A 14552-nucleotide genomic window follows, 5' to 3' on the forward strand; every position below is an offset into this window, starting at 1 on the left:
CCTCAGTCTCCCTGCTCTGTGGGGAGGCTGCTTCTCCCTCTCCCTCTGCCTGCAGCTCCTCCCTGCTTGTGTGCTCTCTCTCTGTCAAATAAATAAATAAAATCTTTAGGGAAAAAAAGTAAGATTATAGCTGTCAAGTCTATATGCATGGTTCCTGGTATATAATATGACCTCAAGATTGTTTGGTAATAGCAGTGTCAGATGAGAACCTGTATCTTCTTTTCCTTTTTATTATATCTTTCTGCCACCAACTCAAACTCTCCCCTTCTTGAGAAGGCTAATTTATGGTGCAGAGACACTTATAACTGAAGCCACTGCTTAAGTCCTGCCTGGGAAATGGGAGTCACCTAGCGGGTAGGAAAGGGAGAGGTAATGGGGAATGACAAAGCCCCCTGCTGAACTTTACTGATCCCCAATTCCCACTTCTCTGTGTCCCTGGCTGCCTCTGTCACTTGGTTCACCTAATGAGGTGTTGTGCAGTTAGAATCAAGCCTTTCAGAATGGAAACTAGTTCCAACAAGAGGAAAGAAGACAGTGCTAAGCCCGGAACTCATAAGAAAATCACATTCCCTCAAGGAGCCATTGAAAGAAATGACTCTGCTGTATATGATACTGTTGCTATCTTTTGAAAGTTAGGATATTTTCTTTCTAGGTAAGTGTTTGTGGTCCCTTTGAGGTAAGAAATAAGTTTAAAAGACCTCTTACGTAGAAACACAGAGCAGAGAAAAATAGTAGCCGCCATAGATTGTAATTGTTTCCCATGGTCAGAAAATGCATTATTTCTTTTTGGTTAAAAAAAAAGTCTTTGGATTTAACTCTGTATTGTGAACTTGAGATCTTCATCTTAGTACTAAAAAGACTAAGAGAAAAAGCAGGTGGAGGAGCTGGGACTGTCCTTGGCATGAACACAAGGACCAAAGCTGCTTGTGTGCTGGAGTGGAGAAAATAGTTGGCTGGACACTGCTCAGGAGAACTGTTTTTTCTTTCTTGCTCTGATGACTTTACTTGTTACTGGTCACACGACCGCTTCCCTTCTCAATGCTGAAGTTTATCTTTCTTTAAAGTTAGGGGTTACCTAGAACTATTTTCAAAACCAAAGACATTTGCATTACACAATCACTTTTTGTTGTTGTTGTTGTTCAACATTATCACATGAACTTGGAATACTTCGAATGAAATTGGCTCACTTATAAACATTTGAACATGAAAATTTGGTGTAGATTTCCCTGTAAAGATAATACAGTAAACATAGTTACATATTTTGCGCCCTCTTGAAAACCTACTGAAATGAAAGTAAGGGGAGTTTTCTAAAGGAAAGTAGATATCATATGAGAAAGGAATAAACCACTTGGCAGACCCAGGCAAGGTCATTCATAAGCCAGCAGTGGGGAAAGCTGGGAACTCATTCAATCTAAAGCAAAGATTCCCCCCAAGTTTCAGGAAATGGTAGTACCATGTGCCCCTAGAGGTGGGATGAAGAAGAGGAGCTTTAACAAGGAGAACCAGTTGCAAGGGTGTTTAAGAAGTAGCCTGGGGTTCCTGGGTGGCTCAGTGGTTGAGCATCTGCCCTTGGCTCAGGGCATGATTCCAGGGTCCTGGGATCTGGCTCCCTGCTCTGCAGGGAATCTGCTTTTCCCTTATCCCTTCCCCTTGCTCATGATCTCTCTCTCACACACATGCTCTCTCTCTCTCTCAATAAATAAATAAATAAATAAATAAATAAATAAACAAACCAACTCTTAAAAAGAAAAGCAGCAGCCTGACTCCATGTAGCAGAATTGCTAGAGGTTTATTCTATAAAGATAAACCAGAAGGCTGGAGTAGGAAACAGCATAGTCAAAGTCAATGATGCCATGCTCAAAACAAGTTTTAAGAGTACTCATCCTGGAAGTGGAAGCCTCTAGCACCTTTGTCTAATTCAGCTCCTGGAATACTGCAGCCAGGGCTTAACCCTTTAGACAAGAGATCAGAGAATACTTACGTGGCTGTGGAATCTGAGCAGCACAAGGAGACTTGTATATATGGTATTTGAGACTCTCCAACTAGATCACTCTACGGTGAAGCTCACAAACCACAGACTGTAACTCACATGCTCAGAGTTGGTAACCAGCCTTTGAGTTACCCACCCTGATATATGAACATATCATCCACCCATTCCAGAGAACAAGGAAAAACTTGAACATAAAAGAGAGTGCAAAACAAGCAAACGGAAGAGAGAAGCAACTTGGAGGAAAAGAGACTTTGTGAGGAAAAGCAAACTTAAAAATAGAATTTTGAAAAATAAAAGAAGTGGCAATCAAGAATCTGAAAATGTAGTATAAATAAACTTAAAGAACTAAAAACAGTTTTTGATTCTTTTTTCCCAAGTAGCTTTTTTTTTTCCTTTTGGGGAATGAAAAGTTGTACTAGAGATGGGAATTTGTCATAGTTTACAAAATAAACATTGAATATTGGTCAGGCTAGAATTGTGGTATGATTGTATGGGAGAAAGACATAGGAAGGATGCTGGTGATTGATGGGACTAGGGGAGGAAAGAGAGTGAAGCCTTGTCTTTAATGGTGCAGAGATAACAACAGCAGAAAGAGAAAACATAGTTTATTTTTTTAAAGATTTATTTATTCATGAGAGACAGAGAGAGGCAGAGACATAGGCAGAGGGAGACGCAGGCTCCATGCAGGGAGTTCAATGTGGGACTCGATCCGGGATCCCAGGATCACGCCCTGAGCTGAAGGCAGGTGCTCAACCACTGAGCCACCCAAGTGTCCCAAGAAAAAAATAGTTTAAAAAAGGAATAAGTACAAGCATATTATTGGCAACATGGTAATAAATAACAAAATAATAACTACCTTGGCTGAAAGAGGTAAAGAAGTTTCTCTGAGAAGGCGAACAGGAGGGACTTCTGTTTCATTGTGGTTATTTTCTTTTGTTAGTGAACCTTAGAAGATGTTTTTAAACTTTATAGATTTGTGTTTTTTTAACTTTATAGATTTGTAACTTTGATAAAAACGAGCAAAATTTTATATCACCATCTGTTAAGTGGTCAGTATCCCTTGTATAAAGGTGGAATTCTCAAATGGTTAAAAAATATCTTCTGCAATTAGGTAGTGAGCACATGTTAAAGTTTTTATTTAATACATAAGGAATGAGCTGAACAAGGAGAGAACTGGTCAAAAGGATTTAGGATTCTTGATTTTTTTTTGTGGGAGAAGAGATGCTTGTATACAATTTTCCTTAGATATAAAACAAGTTTTCTATGGATCAATAGAACTATATAGCCTTTAGCAAAACAGCAAATAATAAAACAAAATAAAATAAAATAAACACTTTGTCATTTTTCTACAAGTTAAACTCTAATTGGACAGGACTATAACATTTCTGGTTTCTAATCAGATGTGGATGATTAATCAAAGTACATATCTGGAGAGAGCAAGAAGACCACCCCTCTTCTTTCCCAGCCAAGTTGAGGCAGTCACAAATACTCTATTAAAAAATCATGTATCCTCATTTTGCTACATTTCCAAGTTTTTATCTTTTTCCTAAACAATTATCATAAATAAAACTTTAGACACGAAACAGTGTTATTAAGCTCTAACTAGATGCTGTTGTGTATTGTTTGCTCTAACCTGAGGACTTTTCTGTTTAAAAAAAGAGCTTTGCATGAAATAGAGAGGTGTTAAAAACATATTAGCGCCAAAGGGACATTTTTCTACTTGACATCAAAACAAGGGTTGAAAAAAATTTAAAAAGAAGACACTTTTTGCCTAATTAATTCAATGTAAGAAAATGCTGCGTCTGTGTATTATTACTTAAAATCATCTCATATGTGGTATTTCTATTATTCTGGAAACACTGTGGGAGACTAGTTGATCTGAATTGCATCCTACAAGTCCCAGGGCTGGCATAGGGCCTAAAGTGAAACATAAAGCACCCCCCCCCCTTTCCAGCTCTCCTGCTATGTTATATATTGGGCTTATGCATGAGAATTCATTTAAAGAGAGGACTCCAAGTTCCATCCAGATATCACAGACTATAATTATTTAAAAAAGAAAAATCACTACTATTTGCAGTGTGTTTAGATCAGATGGATTAATTCTTTGCCAGGCCTATAATGGGAAGACTGACTTTGTCTTTTCAATTATAAGTCACCGTTTAGTTTGAGCCCAGAAGACACTTTCCAAGAGATTCTCTCCACTTGTCTGGCACTGGAGCAATTAACAGTAGGTGATTTGTGGCTGCATTTTTATTGCTTAGCACAGGTTTATCATCTTGAAAGTTTTCCATTTGCATATATGCTATACATTTTTTGGGTGACATTTCGATATCATCCAGAGTTTAGATTATGTATTGCCTTGTACTGCATTTTCTGCTACGTGCTGAGAATCTGTAAACCCAGGTGAAATGCTGATGCAGACCCAGGGGAATAAGAATTGCGGCCACCACTTATTGAGGGCTTACTATGTACCAACCCTTGGTATCAAGGGATTTACCTGCATTACTTTATTTATTCCTCAAACCAGTACTTTGAGGTTTCTATTGTTTGCCACATTTTATAAAGAAACTGAAACTCATACAAAGATGTTGTATGCCCAAGGTCACCCAGCTCAAATGAGCAAAACTGAGATTCAAACTCAAGTCTGTCTGATCCAAAAAAAAACACTCTGCTATACAACCTCTCATATTGGGAGCTTTAAGAGTGAAATGAATTGAATTTGACAGTTTTACACTTTTAAATACCAAACTTCCTGAGCCGTCTAATTGCCGCTCTTTGGACTAAGATGAAATGGCTATTTAAAAGAAGCAGGGGGCAGGAGGTCAAGAGAAAAGGGGTTATATTATCTCTGTTGATAAAGGAAGAGATGTAATCCTGGAAAAAAAATAACATCAAATAGAAACCATTGTATAAATTTGCAGTGGGCTTAGATTGATGAAATTGCAAATGAACGCAGAGAAGATAAGGGAGTCATGAATACATAGCAGTGAAGATTTTCTAAAAGGGAAAGAAAAGATCAGAAGTCACTGAAGGCAGTTGGAAGTTGGCTCAGTTGAAGTCAGGGTTTATCTATCTTGGTAGAGACTGACAAGGTCACAAAGCAGCGACCAGAGATCTGTGTTCCTGTTCCAGGCTGCCTGTATGTCTGAGTCAGGAGTAAGCTCTGAAGCCAGGTTGCTGGGTTTGAATCTTTGTTCCCTAAATTTCTAGCTGGGTGACTCTGGACAAGTGACTTAACGTTTCTGGGCTTCAGTTTCCACATGGAAACAATGGAGATTATAATATCGCTCATCTTGTGAGAGGAGGTCAAGTGTTTGGCAAGGTGCCAGGTACTTAGTAAGCACTCACAAATGTTAGCATTATTGTTATTACCGTAGGCATCAGAGTCACATAATGTAAGAGGTACGAGATTGTAAGTCAGTAAAAAGGCTTGAAGAAATAGAGGAGAAGGAAGTCAGGAGAGATGCGGAGCGGCAGCTGAGAAGTGAAGGGAGATGTTCTTTCCCCTAGCCCTGAGCAGATGTGGGGAAAGGGCTGGGTGGTGGGGGTGGTGGGAGCTCACCTAATCTAGCAAGAGAATTTTACAAGAGATTGAGGTCTTGTGGGACCGAATGGAGCATGAGAACTTGTTTCTATGAAATATATGCTGTGATGGAAGTCTTACTGGTGAGCTGCAGAGGGCTGGAGAATCTGGGATTATGGCCAAAGTGTAGAAAAAGCAAGTGTGGGGCAGAGAGAGGAAGGAAGCAAACTCTGGGTTATTCATCTTTGGATGACAATAGTCACATTGGAGGGTAGGGGAGCTTTTTAATAAGCTCATTTTCTTTCTTTTTCCTGCCCTCCCCTGACTGTGAGTCTATTTTCCTTTCTTTGATTACATTAAGAGACGAACTACAGTTGAGTTGAATGCAGCAAAGGTTAATGAGGTGCTTATGAATGACTATGAATAATTATCTGCTTTTTAAGAAACCATATTTCTTAAACATTTTGTTTATGTCAGGCTCTGACTGGGTTCTGGAGACACAGGCTGTTCCCAAATTCCAGCTTGCATTTCCAGGGCTTCATAGTGTGTTGTGTCACGATTCTCAGCCATCAGAATAACCTATATAAAATTCAGAAATTAGTGATGTCCAGGCTAGTTCTCAGACCCACAGAATCTCCTGCAGTGAAATTAGGCAAGTTAATTGTTCCAGAATTACATGTGTCAGTTTTAAGTCCTTATCAATCTTGAAAGACTAGTGAGAAAACCTTCCATAATTTGGAGATGACAAAGTTGAGGCTCAGAGAGGTTAAGTTATAAGTGAGAACACGCAGCTGGTAAGGGCAGACTTGGGATTCAGACCTAGAGTGGCTGATCTTAAAATCCTAAAGCCTTTCCACTTAGCCATGACCACCGCCCTAGGAGTGCATAGATGAAATTCTGTGCCTTAAGGGTATGCTAGTTAAAGAATATGAGAATGTAGTGAATCTGCTCTATAAATATGCCTGAAACCCTTGCCCATCATGGCAAATGCTCAAAAGGCATTGGCAAGTTCTAACCAAGATTCAGTGGCTTTGTATTTAAAGTGGGTAGCACCCTATAAATATTACAACCAGGCTCACCATGGATTTCCCCCAAGATAGATCATGAGCTTCTACTATATAGGCTCTCCCTTGGCTATAGTTTCCATCACATAAGCCCACGCCCGGACTCCAGAAACACTGCCTTCTCTACTTGTCCCTTTAGCTCAGCGGTAATAGTGACTTCCTTCTATTGCTAATCCCTAGGTTATCTTGTTTTGTGACTCAGCTTTTTCATCAACCTTATAACCAATTTCCTGCAGTAAATTCCCTTCTTATTCAGGTTAGATTCTGACTGTTACACTTATGAAGAAACCAAGATTCAGAGAAGTAGCCAATAGCACAATAATTCTGCAGTTGTAATCTAAAACAAAAGTTTCTGATTCCAGAGTTTAAGCTCTTAATTCCTACCTTATATTTAGTAAAATTTAGCGAAATTTAGTGAAATTCCTGGAGCCCTGTGCCAGATGGTGATGGCCGTGGGATTATGATCACAACAACTACAATGATGATGATGGTGGTACTGGTGTTGGCACTGGTGGTAGTGGTGGTAGCAGTTGTGGTAGAGGTCTTGGTGATCACCATGTCTGACCATTGTTGTATGTTCTTTGGAAGAGATGTGCAGTACAATGTCTGGTTGTCATATAGACGCCTCTGTGTTACAGGCCTTCACCTACCACCATATCCAAGAAATCATGGTCCAGCTTCTTCGTACAGTGAACCGGACAGTCATCACGATGGGACGGGATCATGTTCTGATTGTGAGTAGTTCTCTTCCTCTTGTCAAACATTTCAAACTGTTCAGGGTCAAGGAATGGATTTTCTGGAATGCCAGGTCATGTCCGACACCTGCTGCCAATTGATCTTTGTTTTAGAATATGATAGATTTTTTCTCATCTGAGTTGGGATAAAATGAGAGTTAACTCAAGTTCCTGAAACAAAACACTGAAACAAAACACAACTTAAGACTTTTCCACCAAGTTGAGTGTACCAGTGGGTTGGGATGTCACTGGTAAAGGCGGACGACTGAGAGAAGCTGTTTGTAAGTGGGCCGGAGAGAATTCTCCACATTCACATCCACCTCTCTCAGAGTCCTGTGAGCTTCTTTTTCTAAGCAGATTCATTGTATGGTAACCCTGTCCACAGATATTAGTTAATTCAAGTCACTGCTAAGTTTTGGGTTAGCCTTTTGCACAAATGCTATATTCTGAAGATCAGGAGATTCCTGCCTCATTAGTCTGATTATTTTCCCTCTCCAGACAGAGTCCATCTCTGACCCTTTAGCCTTTCTCCATCTTGCTTTAAACCATGGGCCAGAAACAATGTCTACAGGGGCCAGTTACCAATGTAAATGAGTATATTCATCTGTGTCCCTCCTCTGCTCAAAGTCACCAGTCGTTCCCCATCTCACTTGAAATAAATCGAAACCATTGTTAAGGCCTGAAGTGCCCTCTGCCCCATTTCTCCCACACATAAAACATGATTATATTTTCTGTTCCTTCAGCTTGACCTATCTTCTCCTCAGATCTGAGGGCTTTTTTTCTCATGTAAATCAGATCATGGCTCAGATGTCACCTAATTAGCAAGACTTCCCTGCCCTGATTACCCTGTCTGTAATATCCAGCACCTCTCCATCCTCTTTTAATCTCTACACATAACTTGTTTGTTTCTTAATACTTATCACCACCTGAAATATGAATATATCCCTTGATTGATTGTCTTTGATTGTCTTGCTCTCCTTGTAAGAATATGAGCTCCAGAATATAAGGACTTCATTGGTTTTGTTCATTTGTATCTCCTGACCCTGCAATAGTGCCCTGCATATAGTGGGTACTTGATAAATATTTGTTGAATGAATGAGCGAATGAATGAATCAAGTATACCAGACAGGGACTCTAATGCTTAATGAGGACAAATGTTTCTCAGCTGTGATTGATTAATACCATTTGGAATTGGGTCATAGAGTTGCCAGAATTCCTAACTTCTCAACAGAAACTGAAAATATGAAATTTCCTGATATTTAAGTGTTGGCAGCTAATAAAAAACATATTTATAAATATTTTCTGAGCCCTAAACATCTGGATTCAGCTTTTAGGAATCCAGTTTGGGATCTCAGTGAGGTTTGGAACATTGATTGTTGATACACTACAGTCCTGCTTCATGGATACAGAACATAAGGCACTGAGTGTTATAGTTGGGCAAGGATTTGATCCCGAGAAGGAGCGGAGTGTAGCAATTTTCTTTAGGCCTGTTTGGTTCTGTTCAGTCATGTCAATGCACGTTTACTTAATGTATACTGTATACATTTAAAGCAGTGGTGACATCCATAGAAAATGCCAGCAGGGTCAGGTGCTCCCGCCTTCCTGTGGCAGATAGCCATGGAAATTGGTCTTTGCCATTTGTTTCACTTCCCATCCTTCCACCTTAGAAGTATCTACATTTCTTATTCAATTACAAGCTTCCATATCTGTGGTTTCCATAACACCCCTTAGATAAATATTTATGATTTCCCTAATCTTTATTCCTTTACTTTGGAGCCAGACCTAAAGATGATCATCAATCCATTTGGCTTATTCTGTATATAGCAGGTCTTAACTCTCTGTCTCTCCTTTAAAACAATCATCCTTTGAAACAGTGCCTGGATCATAGGAAGCGCCAAATAACTGGTGTCTGATTATTTTCCTTTCTGTCTGGTACAATGTGTCTTTAAGTCCTTTTGCATTATCGACACAGGCCAGTGAGCATAGTTTGGCCCTCATTCACTGTGGCCTGTTGTCTGAGACTTTCATTCAAAGCTCTGCCCTGGTTACTCTCCTTTCCAGTACACATTCCTCACTGCTGCCCCCTTCATCTTTGCCAGGACTCTTCTCTATTCTGGAATATTCTGTGGGTCCCCACTGTCTACAAAATTAAGTCTTAAATGCATTAGCCCAACCATTCTCAGCTTCTGCGATCTGGCCACAACCACATTTCTCAGCTTTTTCATCTACTGTTTTCCATCCAAATATTCAGCCAAAGTGGATGTTTGGATATTGCCCAAACAGGCCTGGTGTTTTCTCACTCATACCACTTTCTTTTTCTTTTTAATATTTTTTAAAGATTTTATTTATTTATTCATGATAGACATAGAGAGAGAGAGAGAGGGGTAGAGACACAGGCAGAGGGAGAAGCAAGCTCCATGCTGGGAGCCTGATGTGGGACTCAGTCCAGGACTCCAGGATTGAGCCCTGGGCCAAAGGCAGGCGCTAAAATGCTGAGCCACCCAGGGATCCCCCCTCATGCCACTTTCTTTGTCTGGAATTCCTTAGTGTGCCACCTCAATCTGTTGGAATCCTACCTAGTCTTCAGGGTCCAGCATAAATTCACCCCTTAGGAAGCTGCTCAAATCTCACCAACCTGGTCAGGAACTCCCTACCACTCCTAAATTACACAGATTGCTTGCTTTTCTCTTTCTTTCTTCTTTCTTTCTTTCTTTCTTTCTTTCTTTCTTTCTTTCTTTCTTCTCTTTCTTTTCATTCTTTTAGTTTCACTGCAGTGAAATTTACATGCTTTAAATTTTAACCCATTTAAGTATTCAGTTTGATGAGTTTTAGTAAATGTATAGTGGTGCAACCAGGACTGTAAATCAGTTGCTAACATTTCCTTCATTGCTGAAAGTTCCATTTGCAATCTGTCTGCATCCCATCCCATCTCCAACCTCGATCCCAGCCCTAAGCAACCACTCCTCTACTCCCTGTCTCTATAGATTTGCCTTTTATGGAACTTTCATATAAGTGAAATCATGAAATTTGATGTCTTTTGTGTCTGGCTTCTTAGCATACTGTTTTTGAAGTTCATCCATATTTTAGGATGTATCAGTACTTCATGCCTTTTTATTTACTTTTTTAAATTTTTTATTTATTTATGATAGGAACACAGTGAGAGAGAGAGGCAGAGACACAGGCAGAGGGAGAAGCAGGCTCCATGCACCAGGAGCCTGACGTGGGATTCGATCCCGGATCTCCAGGATCGCGCCCTGGGCCAAAGGCAGGCGCCAAACCGCTGCGCCACCCAGGGATCCCACTTCATGCCTTTTTAATTGCTGAATGGTATTACACTGTACAACTATGTCACACTTTGTTTATCCATTCTCTAGTTGAGAGATATTTGAATTGTTTCCAACTTTTGGCTCTTGGAAATAATGTTGCTCTGAATATTCACATAACAAACTTTGTGTGAACATGTTTTAATTTCTTTTGTGTAGGTATCTAGAAATGGAATTGCTAGGACAAATGGGAAGTGTATATCTAACTTTATAAGAAACTACCTAGCTGTTTTCCATAGTGGCCATTTTATATTCCCATAAGTAATATGAGGGTTCTAGTTTATCTTCATCCTCACCAATACTTAATATTGTCAGTCTTTCGGATTTTAACAATTCTAATGGATTTATAACAATTCTAGTGGAGTCTCACTGTGGTTTTAATTTGATGACTAATAATAATGAACTCTCCCTATGTACTTCTATGTACTCTCCCTCTCTCTCCTTTTCTTTTATTTATTTATTTTTTTGAGACATTTCTATCTATGAACTTGCCAAAGATAGGTCCTCTCTTATACCACAGAACTTTTAAGGCTAGGACCTATCTATAAAACAGGGTGAAAATAGACCTTCCTCATAAAGCTCCTATGGGAATTAAATAAAATAACACATGAAAAGCATTTGCATTTGTGTTTCTTGTGTATAATATTCATTTATTTATTCATTCACTATTTTATGAGGACTTCTTATATATTCAGCACAAAGACTCAGAAATGAGTTGGCTTGAGAAAACCATGACCGCCTTCGATGGGATGTCTCTCAAATACCTCAGACTCATTATGTCCCAAACACAACTTATCACCAGCCCTCTGGAGCCTGCTCCACACTCTCCCTTCATTTAGGACCCCAATTTATGGTACTGACCTCCTGGAACTATAGGGGAGCTACCCTTGACTTATCTATCCCTCTTACTCACCTGCCTGCCTTTCTAGCCTCCCACTAAATCTTGCTGTTTTCTGCACCTATGGCTTTGATCCCCAATTGTCTGACTCCCCCATTTGTCTCAGAGTCCCTGTACACTCTCAGTCATTGGGCTCATTGTACTTTGTCCATTATAGGGTTATTTTCTGTCTCTGTGGTCCAGCCTCCCTACATTCTGTGGATGCTCTTTTGGGGGCAGGGATCATGTTTTATTCTTTTATCCTCAGCTTCTGGCAATGTGCCTGGTATACTGTGGGTACCCAATAAATGTTTGTTAAGCGAATGAGTGAAATAATCCCTAGAAGTGCTGTGTTATTCCTTCATGTATTTGTATATGTCTTTCTCTCGGTTTGGAATACTTTTCCTTCTCCAAAGAATGTTTTCCTTAGGTATCAGGAATGTATATCCCAGGGAGTATGGGAGCAGTATAAGGAATTGCCTGTTCATACTTTCCCTTTTTGCTGGACTGCTTCCAGGAGCTTTGCAGAGGTTCTAAGTTGCAAGCTATGTCATTAGTCTCAGTGACTCTTGAGTTTGTTGGTATAATTACTACAACAAGAGTGCTGAGTGGGGAGCACTGGAGGTGTGTAAAAAGCATACCTCACTAGGAATAGGAACATGCCTGAACTAGAAGGAATAAGCAGGTTTTTCTTAAGATGTAGCTTCATTTTCATAAAATAGTCCTTTCCAGCACTTCTTAGACTAGAAGTATCTCCTCCAAATTAAAAAAAAAAAAAAAAAAAGATGTTGGTAAGTAATTACTCAGAGGTCAGGAGTCCCTGTCTTAGTGCTGAAGGCCCCAATTTAATTTCAAATTGAAATTTGACAAGAAGTAGAGAGCCCCATTCCAGCCATCACTTTCAATTTTCCAGATACAGTTTTTATTGGTCAGTTTCCATTGCTTGGGAATATTAAACAACAAATATTTATGGCAAACAGCAGACAAGCCTACTACTTCTGAAATCCTGAGTGGACCTTGAGTGGATGGGGGGTAGCTGGTTGTTAGCATGTCATTATGCAGGATTAAATAGTGACTTTACTTTTTTTTATTTGTATGAATAGGAACATTATGATGAAAGGTGTTAGCTATTAAAATTACAGGAACCATAGGGCTAGGATGGATCGCTTCTTGTGCACAGCACATTGTAATTATCATTTGCTGGAAATAACCATTCCTGATTTTTTCTGTAAATTGCTTGCCTAAACAATGACTTGTTGATGGTGACAAATGAGCAAAAAGAAATTTTACAAAAGCAAAAAAACTTTTGCATGATGGCCGCACTCTCTTTGCTAAAGTCCAATTAATCAGATGTACATTTATTTACTACAGTTACCAAGGAGTTTGACTTTGAGGCCGAGAAAGGCAGCATAGTTTGGTGGAAAGGACAATTTGGATAAGAGAGAACAGGAGAATTTGTTTTAATTTAAATATAATTAAATATAGTGTTATATTAGTTTCTGGTGTACAATACATTGATTCAACAATTCCATACATTACTCAGTGCTCATCAAAGTAAGTGCACTCTCAATGCCCTTTATCTATTTCACCCATACCCCTACCCACTTCCCCTCTGGCAACCACCAGTTTGTTCTCTGTCTTTAAGAGTGAACCGGAGAAATTTTCCATATGTGTCCTGCAGAGTTGGCTCTGCGACTTTATGCCAGTGTCCCTATATCCCTATAGACCTTGCACAGAAGAAATCTGTGCAATGAACTCTATCATTTTTGAGATCTTTCTCATATATCTAAGGTTTCTGATTTGGCCAATGCCTATTCTCTTTTTCCATCTTCCAAGATCCCGAGTCAGAAACATAAACAGATTTTGCTTCATGTGCCAACTCTGGTGGATTGGTAATGGCTGCCTGTAGTACAGCACTGAGAAAGACTCAAAAGCTACATCTTATCTCAGGGAAAGAAGTACCAATTACTGATGTCTGTCATAGGCATAAGATTAGAGAACAGTGATATATGCAAAATACTTGCAAATATTATGTATTGAATGAAATCACTGGTGTTTTTCCAGCCCAGTCCAAAAGCTCTTGTAGAAGTTTCTGCATATGTTTTGGTTTTTTTAAAGAAGGCTGTGTTATAAGAGCAAAAGAGTAAGGGGGGCAAAAGCCCTACTTAATCTGAGAAGTTAACATTTTACCAGGTTTCTATGTGTTACTTGTCATATTTTATTCAATGTAAGATGCACCATGATTTTATGTGCCCATTAAAAAGAGAACATGCTACCAATTGAACTGTGACACAGGGGCTTATTATTGCATTGATTGTAATCTGCAGAGACGTTTAAAAAAAAAGTTGGATTGGAAATCACTACCGTGTGATAGAGCACATCTTTGAGTCCTCACAGGTAATTATCATTACATATCCCATGGTTTGGGAGAATAGGCTGACTGAACACCAGAAGGTGAAAGCATAATGGCCAAAGTCACACAGCTAGTGGCAAGATGGGACATAAACTGAGGATGCCTGACATCAAAGTGAGTGTCTATTGCTCTGTGCCATTGGTCTTGGAGCAATGCAAGGAAAACTCTCCAGACTCATTTGTGTAGGTGAGGGGCTATCTCAGGGAACCTTCACTGGACAGTGCATCCTGCTGCTGACTGCTTTATAGAAAGCTATCCCCTGTGTCTGGCTTCCTTAGTGCTGAGGATGGACAATCTCATAGGGAGAATTAACCAGGGAACTTAAACACTGCCAGAAATTCTTGGAAGGAAAACAATCTGGTAATTTTGTTGAAATTGGGATCTAGCTTTTATTTTGGGTAATTAAAATAAGCCTCTGGGTGATATATTTTGGGCCTAATTACCCCTGTTTTCGCAGAGGAGTCTATTGAATGATTAAATAAAGGTAAATGCAGTTGGCATCATGCCAACTCTGGAAATTCAGAGCAGTTCGTTCAAAAAGGAAAAAAAAAAGTGGAAATCACCTTATCCTCCATTGCTTTACCTCACAATAGCACTGAAGACTCCATAAAACACCTGCGTCATCAGA

General features: G+C 39.5%; 2 protein-coding genes across 2 annotated transcripts in view; one reads left to right on the forward strand and one right to left on the reverse strand.

The window, feature by feature from the left end:
* Positions 1 to 14552, forward strand: part of DOCK2 (dedicator of cytokinesis 2) — a 398532-nt gene that overhangs the window by 165028 nt on the left and 218952 nt on the right. Inside the window, exon 27 of the mRNA XM_041750396.1 lies at positions 7216 to 7311. Coding sequence (XP_041606330.1) covers positions 7216 to 7311 — 96 coding nt within the window. The remainder of the gene's footprint in view (positions 1 to 7215; positions 7312 to 14552) is intronic.
* Positions 7325 to 14552, reverse strand: part of INSYN2B (inhibitory synaptic factor family member 2B) — a 132796-nt gene continuing 125568 nt past the window's right edge. Inside the window, exon 4 of the mRNA XM_041750398.1 lies at positions 7325 to 7447. Within this exon, the coding sequence (XP_041606332.1) occupies positions 7444 to 7447 (4 nt within the window). The 3' untranslated portion in view covers positions 7325 to 7443. The remainder of the gene's footprint in view (positions 7448 to 14552) is intronic.

Source organism: Vulpes lagopus, chromosome 3, assembly GCF_018345385.1.
Source record: "Vulpes lagopus strain Blue_001 chromosome 3, ASM1834538v1, whole genome shotgun sequence".
Lineage (NCBI taxonomy): Eukaryota > Metazoa > Chordata > Mammalia > Carnivora > Canidae > Vulpes > Vulpes lagopus.